We start from the raw sequence: 18,020 nt of genomic DNA, 5'->3' as shown, positions 1-18,020 counted from the left end.
CCCTTTTAATTTTTAAGGCAAAGCATGGACCCTATGTCTTTAAATTTTTGTATCTGCGTAGTATGTAGTATAGTACTTGAAGGTAAGTAGCAATAATAAATATAATAATTAAATTACACATCTTTATTTAATTACTAGTAGAACATCCATTCTTCGCACTAAGTCTTTGATAGCTAAGCAGTTAGCGTGCGTGTCTTTGGCGTGGAAAACCAGGTCCAGTTCCTGGTGGGAGCTCATGTGGTTCAGATTCCACGTTAATCAGTAGACCCACGTCGCATATGGTTTTGCTGCTGAATGGAACGTTAAACTCAAAATAAACAACCGTTCTTCGCACGGAGAGAATACGTTTCATTTTGAAAATAAATGGCAATGAAGACTGACTTTGGATTTAAACAGCATCGGAAGTGTTACTATTCGTTTCAGCGACCTCGAAAACTATGGATTCGACACTAATATAGGTTATTTTCGATCATTTTTATATATCTCCCCCACCTCCCCCAAATTGCGGGGATGAATTTGAATTTAAACGGAATCGGAGGGTCACTGTTCATCTCAGAAACCCCGAAAACTATTAATTCTGCACTAATAACGATCATTTTCGATCATTATTATATAGCCTATAGCCCTCTTCTCCTCCCAAGTTCCAGGGCGGGGATGAATTTGGATTTAAGTGGCATCGAAAGTATCAGTGTTCATCTGAGCGACCCCGAAAACTATGGATTCGACACTAATATCGATCATTTTCGATCATTTTTAAGTATCTCCCCCTCCCGTCCCCTAAGTTCTGCTTTCAAAGTGAAAAGATAGAAAGCATCCCAAACCCAAACCTCATCAATCGAAATTTGATCGAGATCGGTTGGGTGGTTCAAGAGGTGTGAAATCACAGACAAAATTACTTTCAATTTTATATACTAGATAAGTGGACAGCATACAGTACATGCATGCAGGTCCATGACATTATTTCCATACCTTTATCAGATGTAAATAATCCTGCAGGCACTGCTAAATTCGTTCTACGGACCCTTAGAGGTCCGCAGATCATCAATTGGGAAAGACTGATCTAGTTGCTTCATTCTGTTGATATAGCAGCAGTATTTTTCTGTCAGACATCAGAGAAAAAAGTTTTTTTTTTTTTTTTTTTTTTTTACAAAAATTATTAAATCATAAACAAGATCTCGATTTGAAATGGTTATATCTATTAGAGTTTTTCCCAAGTTTGAAAAAGAAAACGTAATTCGCTTCCTATCATTTTTATGATGCAACCATTTTTGTTCATAAATATATTTTAGTTACTATGTTATATATTATTTTATCAATTTCTAATATGATTTTCTCCCACCCATCTTATTCCCCTTCTCACGCATTCGGAAGAAGTCTATCGCGTTTCCCGCCTGCAGGAAAAGGAACAAACATATCGGAAGATCAATGTTTTCTGAATCTGTTTGATGTTCTTTTTTTATTTCTTTATGTTTTATTCTTACCTGCGGGAAACCATTTCATCTTCCTCTGCTTCTGTGTATTTTCCACTTTGTGTCTAACTTCTATCTTTGCATACCTTTTTATTTAAATAGTCCTATTAGTTTTAGAGATATGAACACAAGTCTAGAACTCTTTTGTAGCCCATAAAACGTGAAATTCTATTTAAAAGAAATCTCTGAGAAGAAGTTATCTCTTTTGTTTTAACTTCTTTTGGAGGAAATTGTTTTTTTTTCTTGTAGTTGTAAGATATGTATCGGCAAACATAAAAGAGAAACATATTTTGTGGTTCTGTTGCTTTACTTTCCTTGTCAGTTTTAGTTAAAATTGAATATTCTGGAAAATAACGGAAGCGGAATATGTATAAACGATAAGTGGCCGTATTCTGGAAAGGTTTCAATTTTAGCCAGCTTTAAAGAAAATTTTCCCTCTCGATGACGGCTAAATCAGTTACGTTTTCAAAAATGAAACGAAATTTTTTAATATAAGACGCTAGGATTTACTGTGAGCACCGTAGTCTAAAGGTTGCCCTCCCCGCTGGTTTAGTGGCTAGCACGTGCACCTTTGGTGTACGGGGTTCCGGGTTCGATTCCCGGTGGAAGAGCCTTTATGATTTTAACTGTCCTCATCGTTCTAGGTGATTGAAAAAGCGAGTTAAACGAGTTAAGCAAGTAAAATTAGTAATAAGTAGTTCAAGTAAGTTACTGAGACACGTTTGGTGAGTCAGTTAATTTTTAAAAAAGGGGTTAGAGCGTTGGACTCATGTCCGCATAGTACCGGGCTCGATTCCCAGCCGGTGCCTCCCAATTTTCGACGTCCATTCAGGGTCGTGAGGCAAACTGGGGAGTCGCGTGAAAACAAGGCGTGACGGTTACTAGGTCTAGAAAGCTCCTAATGCGACTGTTAGGGACAGAGCGACACAGCGCGGTGACCAGGTGCTCGTCGTTAGACTGGAAGTAGTTCAGCCGGTCGCTAGCAGATGGCGCTGGAGCAGGTTTATGCTCACAAACAGGTCGTTACTTCAAGTTTTTTTTTTTTTTTGTAGGATTATACTGTACCATATATGCTAAAATATACTTATAAATAACTGCATATGAATAAAGAGTCAGAAATAAATGGAATGACGAAATCCTGAGAAAATTTACAAATTCACGATATTCTTCAGCGAAAGCTCATGTATACAGATCCAAACCAGGAACTCTTTGTTATAGATTCTGAATATCGTGGAAAAGTCAGAGTAACTCAACTTCTAAACCTTCTTCCAGTTTCCTAACCTAGAATCAGCTTTCTGGATCGCGATTCTCCATCTCTTTTTGTCTTATTTAATATTCCCTGTAACACCACATTGCGTCATATCGTCCATCACATAATCCCCCCACTTCTTCTTTGGTCGACCTCGCGCTCGTTTCCCCATGCAGTTTTATAGTATCCATTCAATGAGCTACGTATTCCGAAAGTCTCTGCTTTCTTGCAGTTTTTCTACTACTGGTCTCACCTTTACTGTTCCTCAGATCATTTCATTCTTAATTTTGTCCTTCCGCGTCACTCCACATATTCACCGCAGCATCTTCCTCTCTGTAACATGAAATTTCTGTTCTCTCTTTTGCGTCGTTTAACACTATGCTCCGGCAGGTCTCACTATTGTTTTATAAAATTTTCTTTTAAAGCATATTGGCGCCCTATGATCACACCAGTTTGTTCAACTGTTGTTAGTTCTCCTGTTTATATATCTTATTCCTGTATTTTCCTGTAGTATTGATTTCAAGTACTTGAATTTCTTTGTTATTACCTTTTTTTACGTCCAGTCGTATTCTTGTATTTTCGATTACATTTTAGCTAAACGGGCATGGTAGATATTCTGTCTTGATTTTACTAATTTCTTTTTCAGTGTCGTCTTGGTCTCACTCACTAACTGATGTTCGCAAATGACATTCCAAGGGGCTAACTCTCTGGTATCCTTTGTAAGCTCGTCCATCACAACTCTAAAACAGAATGGGTTAATACTAGATCCCTGATAAAATCCCACCTTCAACGTGAATTCTTATGTTATTCCACACATATTCCTCACTCCTGTCTTGCATTCATCACAATATATTGTGGATTATGCAGATATGTGTTCGGAACTCATTTTTTCTTCAGTGTCCCCCAAATTAGATCCCATAACGCTTTCTCTAGGTTGGTATTCTTTATACTTCTCCAAATTAAGTGCAAATAATGTATCTGTTGGACGACTGCCTTTGCATGAAATTCAATTGGTTCTCTGTTATTTCGGTCTCTCCTTCAATTTTGCTTCTACCACTTTCTTCCAGAGCTTCATTGCATGCTTAATAAGTTTTATTCCTCTGTAGTTGCTACATTCTTGCCCATCTCATTTATTTTTAAAATCTGGCACAACGTAGCTGATTCTCCATTCTTTTTGGCGTATTCCAGTTTCCAGTGCCTTATTAGAAAGTCGAGAAAACGATTATTGTATAAAAATAGATTAAGGAAAATTATGGTAATACGAAATGTTTATAACATGAGAATCATCATTACCTTTCACTCATACACTAATTCAAGTTCTATTATCTATACAGTTTAAGAATACTTTTGCTAAGATTTGGATAATCACGGATGGAATTATTTGTTCCATAAATGGGGTGGGAAAGTGATAGATTCGTTGGTCTGGGATTTAACGTCCCTTTTGAACACCGAGGCTATATTAGACGTGGACCTACTGCTTAACCAGAGATCCGAATCACATGACCTCTCACCGGAAATCTTACCCGGGTCTTCCGCGCCGAAGAAGTGCACTCTAATCACATAGGCAAGAGGAAGCTCTGGCGCAGTGGTGTAGCGTTTACCTCCGGTGCAAAGGATCCCTGGTTCGATCCCAGGCCAAGTCAGTTTATAGTAGACAACGCATTTCCTGCAAGATTATTATTCCATCTATTCCTCTCAAAATCATTCATTTTCACAAATTGTTCGTCTCCTTTAGCCTAAAGAGCATAACCGCGAAACGTAAATACTAGAAATGTAATTTATTGCTTTATATTTAAGTAACGTGTAGGGAAGTTATTCGTGCAAACGACGTCCCACTAAGAAAAATAATAAAGTAGAAATAACATATACAATATTAAGCAATCGTCCATAAGAGTAGCGAACAAGATACTTTTGTAGTTCTACTGTATATAAGTAACAAATACTGCAAATAGCATCTTCCTGCAAATTTGACAACCTAAGGGTCTGTTGTAGTTGTCTGACTATGCTTGATAATGTTAACTTCAGGCTTCAACTCATGCATTTCTCAGTGGGCTACGCAACATATCCTCTAGTTTAATCATATCTACAGGGTGAGCCACGGGAAATGGGACACTTGAAAGTGGCAATATTGCCAAACTGAAGCGCATGGTGGCGCTAGTTGCCATGCCGTCTACATTACAGAGCTCTGCCATTAATTTCCCCATGCCGTAAACGTTGCCAACACCTAGTGGCCCACTTGCCGGTAAATGTCGATCGCCGCTATAGCGACGCGTTGAAGGACTGCCGCTAGTGTGCCACTGACGGCAGAGCTTTGTCGAGTCGAAAGAGATATCTAGAGTCGGAGTATTGAAGTTACCACCGCGTAGCAGCGAGGACTTCATTTTGGTCCGCACTCCTTCGATTCGTCCCGGAGAATTGCGAAGGGACCAACACGAACTATCGCCTGTCATGTGTATGCGGTTATTATTATATATTATTTTTCCTGACGAATTGTTCCTAAAGTGAGCTACGGGAGTCAAGAATAACCTCTGCCTCTACATCATGAAGTGAAAAATCTTAAGATGAGTGCGTATAATTGTATGAATTTAGATGACAACTGTAGCCGATCATTTGAAAGTGAATATGGGAGAACCATGAAGTAAAGGAAATAGACGCTCGTCATTTTGTAATAAAATTACATGGCGAACGGATTTTATCTAATCTCAAATGGTTATCGTCGAATATACACGGTTACAGAGCACTCTGATTAGCTAAATTAGAAATACCTCAACGATTTATGCCTCTTGAAGCGACGTTTTCTCAATCGCCACCGTGGCCAACTCGGAAGAGCACGCGCCAAGTAATACAAAAGTTGGTGGTTCGCTCCTACCCTTGGGCACTTTTTTTAAAGTGTTTATAGACTCTCCTTAGTGTAACAAATTACGCATATAGGCGATTGAACATATTTTGGGGAGTAATTTTGTTGGCGTTTCGTCGCGTCTCTGCCACTGGTAAGCCGCTGGTAGTATAATTTTAAAAACGGAAGTGGGGCCACCGCGGATCGTCGCTACGGGGCCGCCAATTTTTGTCGAGATATCTCTAGTTGGCCATCGGTGGTCCTCCGACGCCTACGGCGTGGGGTTACCATGAGTCGTTGGCAGTGCACATGCGTGTTTAAGAGGTAGAAGCCTTTGTTCGCGCTAGCTGCGAACTGCTCGGGAGCTGCGACCGAGGTGCGCAGGATAGGCATGTAAGTGTGCCAAACAGCCTACTGCCAACAAACCTAAAGGAAATAACTCTTGCTTATTAGTAGATCACTTTCATCTGATACCTAGAGTCGAAGATCTGACCCCAGGCCATTTGAGTTCGCGGCGGACAACATTGAAAGTGAGAAAGGGAGATTCAAATGTGAGAACATAGACGAATATATTCACATGTGCAATATTACACTTGGAGAAACTAATAATCGAACCACATCCATATTCTGAGGAAAATTGTGATTCTGTGAAGCATACGAATCAGTCGAAATTCGAGAAATAAAAGTTTTAAAGTTTTACTTACCATGATTATTCCTTATATGTTAAAGGAGTTGTATGTTTAATAAAAGTTAAGATTGTGAAATTAAAATTTTGTAATTTTTCACCGGAAATAGAACCCGGATCGGCGGTAGCCACTAAACCAGCAGGGAGAGCTTGGATAAGATCGAGACTAAAGTGCAAATAAGATTTTCCATATATTAAAATGTTAGCTTTTAGATCCTTGTCTTTTCCACACCCTTTTATCACATTTCATATTTTTACTATCTAGATTAGTACTAGCTATATGAATATATATACCATGTTTAGATTCCCCGATTGTTGGGTGAGAATGTTTACTTCTGAAACATTGTACTTCAGATTCTAAACTTTCTCGCCTGCCATACACCTTAAACATTTTTTTTTAATATTTGAGCATTTGTAATAAGTGACAATTCCTAATAGAAGTAACAGTATATTTCCAATTTTCATTCCTAGAAAGTGTTGGAATTTTTTAGATATGCAAGAAGAACATGGTGCACCAAGTAGCATTCTCCGTGGTGAGTGCTTAACGTCGTGGCTTCATAACTCAAAGATTCTTGGTTCGAGACCCGTCGCCGAGAGCTTTGATTTCTTTTAATTCTTCACATGTTAAGAATGTGGAGAATGTGGAATCTTTCTCTCACTACGCAATCATTTTATACTTCAAGAAAAGAAAAAGGAAAGAAAGAAAGAAAAGAGTTATGCTGCGGGTGTGATGCTCGCAGGTTTAACTGAGAAACTTTGATTCTTCCTCGGAATATAGATGATGTCCGACCATTTGTTGCTCCAATTCTAAGCTTGCATATGTGAAGGTATCCCTTTCTATCAAATATTTAAATCTCTTTCACAATGTCTTCCGTCACGAACTCAGATGACCTGGGATCAAACGTCCGACTCTTGAAACCAGATGTAAGCTTCCAACCTGTGGTGGATCCAGGATATGATCAAGGGAGGGGCTAAACCATAGTTTGCCGCTTAATCCAGTATAAAACAGGATTGAACCCCATTTTATCCAGTGTATACCTGTGTGTCAATGGCCCTATAGCCCCCCTTGGATTCTCGCCTGCCTCCAACAATGGCCATTCTGACTCTCTATAGGTTTATTTTTAGGAAGCTGAGGATATTTAGACATTTCAAACAGGAAATATAGACACAAAAGTTACTAAGATAGTCGATTTCGTTGAGGAAATTTCGATCTCCAAGATGCTTCTCGCAGCAGGCGACCAATCACAGAAAACTGGATTATATTCTGGCAAAAGTTGAGTAAGACCAAGATATAAACAGACATGACATCGCCAATGATCTAAACATCAATTGCTAGTGTTACATCATTCAAAGAAAGCTGGCTGAAAATTCGATGGTTGAGTGCCAAAAGGGCGTAACTGTCGAATTTTAAAATTTGGAGGTAATGCTATGAGGACATGTATAATGGATTGAATTTTCTTGTGCCAAGACGCCTTAATGAAAATCTCTATCCTTGGAACGTTATTCGACAATGATATAAAGGTATAACTGAGTTATTAGCATTTGGTTCTGTGCCAGAGAGGCATATATCACTTAAGCCTCTAAACTAATAAAATTGCAGTTACGCCTTTTTGGCGCTATTGGTTTTTACTCACTTGGTTGTATGCAACCCACCTTACTTGGTGGGATATCTGGTTGCAGTGTAGTTTAGGATAGTTTTTTCCCATTAGATGTTGCAGGAAATATTTGATTTTTTTAAAAAAAATATGTATAAACCTTCCTTGGGAATAGATTATTTTTCTATTACTAAAAGCCGCATCGAAATATGACCAACAGTTCTCGAGGTAAACACATATACATATAACCATATAGTATACATACAAACATACACACGTACAGGTCAAACTGAGAACCTCATTCTTTTAATGTCGGTTTAAAAAGTAACAGGAGTGATAAAAAATCCTTCAAAAATTATCTATGTTGTTCATACATAAAATTTTGTTAAAGTATCTTTATTTAATATTATTTCGATCTGTATTCCAGTCCTGGAATATACAATGTCAGCTATTTGCTTCCTATTTACATTGTAGCCGGAAAGATAACATCAGTTTCCAAATTCCGTAATTATCTGGTTAATTATGCGTCACAACTAATATTGCATCAACATGAGATTTTGATGAATGAGTTAATTACTCCTATTTGCACTCAACCCTGTCTCCCTCTAATGTGGAAATAAAGGAGAATTTCGCGCTCCATAATCTGGTATGCATAATACTGTTTATGCTACGTCAACTCAACTTTGTAATTTATTCTAAAGAAATATAAATACAAGGGAGAATATTCTGCCACTGCTTGTATCGAACTGTATGTCCTGTGATTAATAAGTTTGACGTCCAATAAATTAAAGTACAAACCTTCAATTTAGATCGGTACAGGAAGTGGCGGAACGTGATTTTTATATCATATTCAAATATTTTTTCTCTCTTAAGAAATGACCTACAAAGTTAGACATAAATAAATAAGAATATGTATTTTAATATCCATTAAATAATGTGACCCCACTTTCGGTGTGGGAAATCCGAGCACATATATATCAGCGATACTTTTATTTGCAAAAAAAAAAGAAAGAAAAAGAAAAAAGAAAAGGAAAGAAAGAAAAAGAAAAAGAAAAGGAAAGAAAGAAAAAGAAAAGAAAAATAAGAATTAGAAATTAGATTTCTGAGCTTTCGGCATATATGATCATGTTAGTCCTTCATGTATGAGAGATGATGTCCCTCGGCGAGGAAAGGAAAGAAATAAAGGATTCGTAAAGGAAGGAAGCAGCCTGGGACCTGTATATTAGGTACCATCCCTGCATTTATCTGGTGTGAACGAGGAAAACCCAGGAAAACCTCACTCAGGGTGGCTGGCCTCACCGGGAATCGAATCCGGGACAGCTCCCACCAAAAACGTGAGGGTTAGCGACTACGCTATGCGGAGCTCCTATTTACAAAAGAAGATTTACCTCTACTCCCACCTCAGTAATTCATATACTGATAATAGTATTTCGATATTAGCTTATATTTACATTTGTAACTAATGTACTGATTGATTACTATAGCGGCCACATATCATTTATGAATAAATAATCACGTGTTCAAAGATTTGTCTGAACATTGGATCATCGGGTCACTAACCTCACCCTTAGATAACAAATCGGTTCATAACCAAACAGGGTACGAAATTCTAGTGAGTTGGGAGAAATTCCCCCAATTAATTTTTTTGGAAAGAAAATTTCCTCCTACAGTGACAACTTGCTGGAGTAAATAAAATGGCAAACATTACTTTCAGAAATTCGCATATACAGTAATTCATTTGTAATTAACATATATTTCATGTGTAATTAATGGGGAGGAACTAGTGGTTAACTGTATCCCAAATCTTTCTTAGCTTAATAATTATGAATATTCAAATATGTGAACTCTCTATGTCAAAACATCAAATGTTTACTATTTTTCAGTTTTGTATGTCCCCCTTCCTTCGCCCTCATACTTCGACTGTTATGATTTTGCACCGTGAGAACGAGCATTGAGAACAATTTTTTCCTCGCTTAGGAACGATATTCGGGGTACGAACGCGCACGTGGTATGATAGAACACATACACACGCCTACACCCACAAACTTATGCTCTCAGTAGTGCTTTCCCGCGTTTGTTGTAGACATTATTTGAAGCGCTTAGTATCAAAAGCTGTCAAACTTTTTTTTTTTTACCGAAATCGAGTTATGTGTCGTTTGTTATATGTTTGATCTAAAGGAATTCCATGGAAACAGAATTTTGTTTAAAACCTTAATATTTCATACTAAAAAACTAGTTCAAATATGGGGCTTTGTACGCATGTATATGGAGCTACACTGCACGTTTTGCGAGATTACTCGAAACTAAGAGAAATGGATGTCGCGGATTTTGATACTAAGCGCCTCATTTGTCAAAGAACTATGTTTAGAAAATATATTTTGCACTTTTTGTCTCATTAGTTACTTATTTGTCGTTAATTAAGGTAGCTAATTTTACTATCATTCTTTGTTAACAGAAAAAAAGAACTAAAAATTTTAATAAAAGCATACAGTACCGTTCTCTATGAAAAAGTTAACTGTATTTACATTAATTTTAATGTCAAAAATTACGTAATTTCGGTTCGCGGTTTTTCAGTAATGGAACGGATTAAGTTAGTGACATGCGGGTCCACTGTGTTTATTTCTTTTATTTTTGGAGGGGAAAAATGAAATGAAATCTTTGAGTTTTACGTCCCACGCTTATGCCGGTTAGGCTAAAGGAGACGGTGATGATAAATAATGGATGAAATGGTGGAATGAAGAAAGTGGGAGGAAACGGGAGAACCCCGAAAAAACCCACGCACGCGATGTTTGTCCACCACAAAGTTCATTTGGCGGGGACTGGAATCTAACCCGGGACCCCAAGCTCTACCACTGAGCCACCGCGGCCCCATTTTTTTTGGAGGGGAGAGGATGTCAGATGAATGTAGGAAGCTAAGTCATATATCATAGATAATTACCCCTGATTTACCATATGAATACTCTTCCTTGACTAAAAAAGAATGAACTATGAGGAAAAGTAACATGAGTAAATACTCGTTCAACTTTTATCAAAAGATCAGCAGACGTTCCAGGTGTTTCTACAGGGAGAATAAAGTTTAATGAGTGCCACATTTATATTCTCTCGCATGTTGCTACCAGGCTCGGAACCAGTCACACAAGTTTGTGGGGCACAAGCCATAAATAAGTTAGAGGGCACAAGCCATTAAAATTTTTAAACCCCTTTGCATTAATAATTATTGAGATTTTGAATGCGTGATAACTATAATTTTAAATAAGTACCTTCACTTAAGCTACCTATATAATAATAATAATAATAATAATAATAATAATAATAATAATAATAATAATAATAATAATAATAATGATAATAATAACAACAACTTTAAAAATGTTTATTAAGTCTTAGTATTCCTGTTATGTGTAGATTCCTGAGAGGCTTTCTATAATGTAATTCTAGTTAATGAAGTATGTTCTAAGTAATTCAACGTTTTAGTGGAATAATGGAACTATTAAGTTTATCAACCGTTCAAGTTTTTTTTTTTTATTACAATTTCTCTAATCTCAAAATTCATTAAATTTATTTATCCTTAATCTGGCAAGGTAAATGTAGGGGGATTATAATATTATTCTTACTATTGTAATGATTGTAAAGTGGAGATAGATTAAATCAGACTAACATAGTACTCTTTTATTATTTAAAACTATTTAAATAATAACATCTGCGAGAAATCTATTTAAAATACATATTTAAAGAGAAATATACCCGGCAGGAGCAGTTTATGATGCATGATGCCCTTCCAATTTCACTAAACGTACTGCATAATCTCCTTGGCCGTAAGTGTGGGCTTTGCCACAGTCTGTAAAGCGTCTCCTCTCTTCGACTTCTATCTTTCTTGCACGTCGTTGTTGTAGGTAGACTACTTTACATGACTTGTGATCAACTGTTTCAAACATGGTTCGACTTCCTTATTCAGTGGAGATTCTTAAATAGAAATTCGATCGATAAATGTTTTTGAGTCAGATTAAGTGCCACCCAGACATAGAGCATATTTCTGTAGCCAGCTTTTCTGCAAATGGTTTACCATTGTTTCGTAACAGATGTATAGGCCATTGGCGATATCACGACTGCTTGCATGTCGGTCTTGTTCGAATTTTGTTGTAATTGCTCATCCACTGCGAGGGTAATCTTGAACATCGGAATTTATAGAATGAAAGCAAATTACTAATCTTTTATCTCTTGCTTTTGATTACATATCTTGCCCATAAACATCACAAATTTCCTTACGGTTCTATACAGTGTTTGCGCCTTTCCCGAAATAAAAATTATAAAATGTAGCATAGTTTTCTGCAAATTTCATTTATCTTTACTGTACAATACCTTATGTCTGATTACAAGAATTACAACACTTTTTACATATCTACTAGCTTTAAATGGCATTAGGGCTGACCACTGCGGCTATTATACCTCGAGATTTAGAGCACTAGTGACGCAAAATACTCACTACATTTTAGACTATCCGATATACGACTAATAACTGGAATTCCCATTTTATCCCTCTCCACATCGATCTTCCAAAAATCCTTACTTACTGGTATTTTGCGTCACAAATTCTTATGTACTGTTCAAATAGTTCATTAGTCATCAGTCATTCATTGTCAGTCAGTCAGAACTTCTTTTATACATGAAGATTATCCGAAAAATTCCTCGGAAATTCCAATCTCCTTGAAGAAATTCTTGTGGAAAGAAAAGCAAATTTTCTTGTCAGACTCTAAACGGGAGAAAATGAAATGAAAAACTGAAGAGACAAAAAGCCCAAATCTTTCTCTGTTCTTTGTTTCTTACATCAATCTCGTTCCATTCTGTTATGAAGAACAACGAAAAGAAAGGAAAGCCGTTCTTTTACTCCAAGCCAAGATTTAAATCTCCAAAAGATTGAAGAAAGCAGCCTTATATGTTGTACATTCAAAGAAACTCGCTTTCCATTCATTCTCTTTGTCGCTTCCTAATGGACTCTTGTCTACAGATGAAAGACGAGTATTATCTATGGTATTCTTCCGCATCATAAATTAGTTCTGATATTCATAAGGGTATTATTATAAGACAAGCGGGATTAATTCAATGCTGGTACTTGTTTGCCCCACATCCGAATATTTTAAAAACAAGAAGGATTTATATATATATACTACCGAAATACCCGTTCATCGCACGGGAAGAATAGATATATGGGAAATATTTGAATTCTCTAACCCCTTCAGATTCGCATTTCAAAGAAAGTGTAATAATATACAGTTGTCGCGGTGGCTCAGTGGTAGAGTGTTCACTTCTGGTACATGGGATCCTTGGCTCGATCCTATATCGTGCCAAGTGAACTTAGTGGTTGACAAATACTGGGTGCGTAGGTTTTCTCGAGTTTCTCCCGTTCTCTCTTACTTTCTTCATTCCACTATTTCATTCATTTCTCATCATCACTGTCTCCTTTAGCCTAGCCGGCATATACCGTGGCAAGTAAAACTCAAGTATTTTATTTCATTTTTTATAATATACTCTAATAAAAAATACTCTTTGTCATATGATAAAATATAAGATAATATACTCTTTGTCATAAATTTTGAACCATCATACACTCATAAAATACAAACTTTAATAGAAGAGACAGGACAAAAACCTACGTTGATGTAGATACTATGTTCCAAAAAAGTTATTTCAAACGTGTGAGCCGTTTTCCCGACCATGAAAATTATGGATTCGACGCTGTTTTCGATCATTTCGAATATTTTATTTATCCGAGAAAGACTAAACGTGGACTTCGACACCATCGGTGGTGTCAGTATTTATCTTCGCGATTCCTAAAACAATAGTTTCGACACTAATATAGGTAATTGTTCATTATTTGTACATGCCAACCTATTTTGACCTCATTCTGGAGTACTAGAGGTGTTTTACCTGGGAACTGAACCTGGGCTTAACGGCGTCGGGAGTCAGTATTCATATCAGCGACCCCGAAAGCTATTTATTCAACTTTAATACTCGTATCTGCTGTTTTCAATTATTTATACGTCACTCCTATCTACGCTTACTCCTAATAGAACAAGGAATATCTTACTCCACAACAAATTTTCTCACTTTCGGTCTTTATAGAATAGTCTGAATTGTCTTACGTTTGTTTTAAACGAAGCCGGTAAAACAACGTGTCATCTTTTATTTATTTATTTATTTTTCCAGAAACAACACAAGTTTTATAGTAACAGGATTATGATGTTACCAGAAAAATGGCAAAAAATCATCGAACAAAATACGTGGTTTCATGATGTTAATTTCAAATAACAGTATATGTGTTCTTAATTTTGATCTCCAAATAATCTTGGGAAGTAAAACTCAGAGATTTTGATCTCCAAAGGCTCAGCAGCAGTTTAGACTAGTGGTAGGCACAAAAACCGGTTGTTCGGTTTTTAGGAAAACCGAAAAAGTGATTTTTGAAAATTTTCAAGAAACCGTTTCGGTTTTCTCCAAAAACCGATTCGGTTTTTCACCGGATCCGGTTTCGGTTTTCTTCAAAATCGGTTACTGTTTTTTTTTTCAAAATTGGTTCTATTTCTGACCAGAATAGTGTTTTGCTTTTCTCTGAAAACCGATTCTGTTTCCACAGAAATGGTTTTGTGTTTTCCAAACGTTTTCACTGATACCAGTTTTGGTAAAAAAAAAAAACGATCCGGTTTTGGAGAAAACCGAAATGTCGGTTTATCGAATTTCGGTTTTTCTAGAAACCTGTTTCCGGTTTTTATAAAAACCGGTTTTGCCAATCTCTAGTTTAAACAACCTGAAATGTCCAGATATCGAAATCCCTTAAGAGGCCTAATCAGTGGGAAATTAAAATACCGCTAATTTTACAGTAATTATGTGATATCTTCAAATAGAAAGAAGATAATCGAAATATGAAACAAGAGCGCCCTAGACAATATTTTGCATGAGGTACCGTTATCACGAGTCACCTAGTAGCTTTCCGTTTGCAGCCATTTTGAAAGGCGAAAATAAATGCCGATTTTCTAAATGGCTGGAAATCGAGAGCAGATAAGTGAGTCGTGATAACTGTACCTCATGCAAAATAATAGTCTCTTTCTATTTGAAGATTTCACATAATTACTGTAAAATTAGCGGTATTTTAATTTCGCCGTGCTCCAGCGTTGTTTGGTATTTGACCCAAAAGAGTTAAAAAGAATAGAAAGAGATGGGGGTTACAATTATTGTAATAAGATGTCCATATATCGCAATCCTTTAAGTTTAGTGACATGAAATTTGACATTTGGTCTTTCTATTTAAAATAAATAAATATGTGTTCAAGCTTTTCTTGCATTTGACCTAGAAAGGAAGAACAGAAATTGGAAGAAAAATGTTGTTGCAAGCTGCATTACAAACATAGGTTCTGTGTTCAAATTCTTCTTGGTTTTCTTCCCAAAAACATCGCATTGTCAATTGACTTTTTGGCATCCTTTATATCTCAAAATATTCATCTCTCTGTACATGTATCTGCTATTTGCTATTTTTTTAAAAGAAGTTGCTGCAAACAAACCACACCCAATAAAGAAAGAACATTGTCTGCCAGATATTTGATTGCTCTGTTTGATGAATGAAGTCGTAACAATTATTGTCTTATCAAACTTACTCATATCTAATTTAAATTTCTATTGATTTATTTTAAAAAGTATACTCAGTTTTCATTTCTGCTCGATTGTTTTTTACGTCCTTTGTATTTTTACCATCACAAAACATGCTGTTTAATTAATATTCTAAGTAATTGTGTTTATGTATAGTTAATTCTGTTACGTAATAAAAATGAGTAAAAGTGTTAAGATATTGTATTTGTAAACAGGATGTCCGGGTTCGAATCTCGGTAGGTTCGAACTTTTTAATATACTTCAATTTCAGTTTAATTCCATACTCAATCTGATAAACAAGATGATCTGTGGAAAAGAAAAGAGATGTTGAAATGACGAGAATCTCGGGGATTTGGAATAGGGCTATGAGTGGAGACTGACAGTTACAAACTTATTTCCGTCAGTTGTTCCAGATTTGATACTTTCAGTTTATTTCATTTGAATCGTTTTCTAATTCATAAATGATCATTTTTTTCTTTCTTCTTGTCATATGAACTTCGTAGTGAAATAATACATTATATATTCAAGAAGTTATAAGATATATGGCACCTAGCTTCGTTCATCAATTGTACAGCAAGAGCCTGTTTCAGTGCTTACCAATTACTTGAACAGGTAATGCAAGTTGGATTGCATTTGTCCCGGTGTTTGTGATACCACCAAAAATGATGGATATTCCCTGTTGGATTTATAACAGTCAAGAGTTCAAGCATTTTTGTGACTGACTGTACATAACACTGACGACACCAGCTTAAATTTCTTAAGGGGACAAACTTAGTAGCAAAGAAAGTTGAAGGAGGCAGTTTTACCAAAAGTGATAATTATTTGACCTACATTAAAATACAGGTCTGGGGATAGTTAGAATAGAACCACACATCGCTATCGGGGCCAATTCTCACCCTTGCCCCCTTCTGGCGTTGTCATTGGTACATAATAACTACATCTTTGTCGAAATATCGTTCCTATAAGAAGTACAAATAGAATAATGAGATCTACTTGTATAAATTCTCAAATAATCAATGTAATATTTATTATAAGACTATAGTTTTTTATATATGTACATTTTATATGCATATCCTACCACTATACGTGCGGAAGTAAGTAAATAATTTGCTGTACTCATACAGATGGTTATCAGAATAACGAAAGGATAATAATTGAAATAATACACCATTCCGCATGCAGCGCATCATTCAGTTCCGTGAAAGAAAATTGAAGCGGAGTCTCCAAAACAGACCATAAATTTTCAATTATATTCAGATCCGGAGACTGGGTAGGTCATGATGTGTTCATCTTCTTCCTGCTGTTCCCGAAACCAGGTCGCAATGGCTTCAACTGTGTGAATAGTCGCATTATCATTATGAAATATATCGTCCTGAGACATAATCTTGATCATAGGATGCACATGGTCCTATATAATTGCCACATAATTGTAGTCTGTGATCGGTAGGCATCATCATAGAACCCACTGAAAATCAGACTATTGTGGTTCGCAGCATTACAAAGCTGTCGCGTGGTTTATACTTGGACGGAAACAATGTGGATACGCTTCTTTAGGTGTCTGCAAAACATTAATATTGCCCATGGTTTGAAATAAGATGGCCTGAATGTAATTGAACATCTGTGGTTCATTTTAAAGGTTACCGTTTCATCCGACCATATCACACGTTTCCAGTTCCCTACGGTAATGTTCCATATTCGCGGTACCATTGACATCATGCTTAGTTAACGTGGCATCGTGCGTATGGGCCCTTATCAACAGTTTCGCCAGTACAACCCGGCTACAAATGTACATATCATGTAACCGCGTTCCACTGTGATTGTCGATACAGGTGCTGCTTGAGCTTCTCCATCATTTGTACCGCAGTTGCACGATGGTTCTGAGTGGAAATCTGCTTTATCGCTTGGCGTGACTTGTCCTTGAGGTCTTCCTACTTACCACTGTACTTCGCCGATGTGAGTTTTCCTAGTGATCACGCAAACACCACATAACCGAACACCCAACAAGTTATCTTCTTTAGAAATAAGAGAGGTCGTCTATCTTATACTATCACCATCTACTCAGTTCACTGCATACTGCCGTTTTACTGCACTACACTTCGTGTAAAGTATACCCTATCACACCAGCACCAACAGTTCGGCGCTGGGATTGCCGCCTGACCATAGCCAACCTGGATAAATTATTTGACGTGTTTCAACTCCAGATGTTTCCGTTATTCTGATAACAATCTTATATGTTTCAGGTGGATTATGAAAACCAGTCAAAACTTTAGAACTAGGAATTTGATACATTTCTAAGAGATAGGTATTATTAAATATTATTGTTATCTACGTTTCTTTACAGTCCAGATGGAGAAGTTACATTTCATTTTTATGGTCGAGAAGCAGATCAAGCCAATGTGAGTGAAGCTTTGAGAAAACTTGTGAGAAGTGGCCACTTGGGAGATCACAGTCTTCACAACACTAGGATTTCCTTCAACAGTGAACCAGCGCTTTTCTTAGAGGTAATCAGTAGAATTCATTAGAAAAAAACGTATAGGTAAGTATAACTCATA

The 18,020-nt window shown here is 36.6% G+C and overlaps 1 protein-coding gene across 4 annotated transcripts in view; it reads left to right on the top strand.

The window, feature by feature from the left end:
- Positions 1 to 18,020, top strand: part of LOC145676051 (uncharacterized) — a 554,345-nt gene that overhangs the window by 463,934 nt on the left and 72,391 nt on the right. For all 4 annotated transcript variants that reach the window (XM_081746908.1, XM_081746905.1, XM_081746907.1 and 1 more), the window contains one exon: positions 17,810 to 17,969. In XM_081746908.1, coding sequence (XP_081603034.1) covers positions 17,810 to 17,969 — 160 coding nt within the window. The remainder of the gene's footprint in view (positions 1 to 17,809; positions 17,970 to 18,020) is intronic.

This window comes from Thermobia domestica, chromosome 18 (assembly GCF_964235325.1).
Source record: "Thermobia domestica chromosome 18, izTheDome1.hap1.1, whole genome shotgun sequence".
In the NCBI taxonomy this organism is placed as follows: domain Eukaryota; kingdom Metazoa; phylum Arthropoda; class Insecta; order Zygentoma; family Lepismatidae; genus Thermobia; species Thermobia domestica.
The sequence above is the reverse complement of the archived record's forward strand: the minus strand, read 5'-3'. Positions and strand labels throughout refer to the sequence as shown.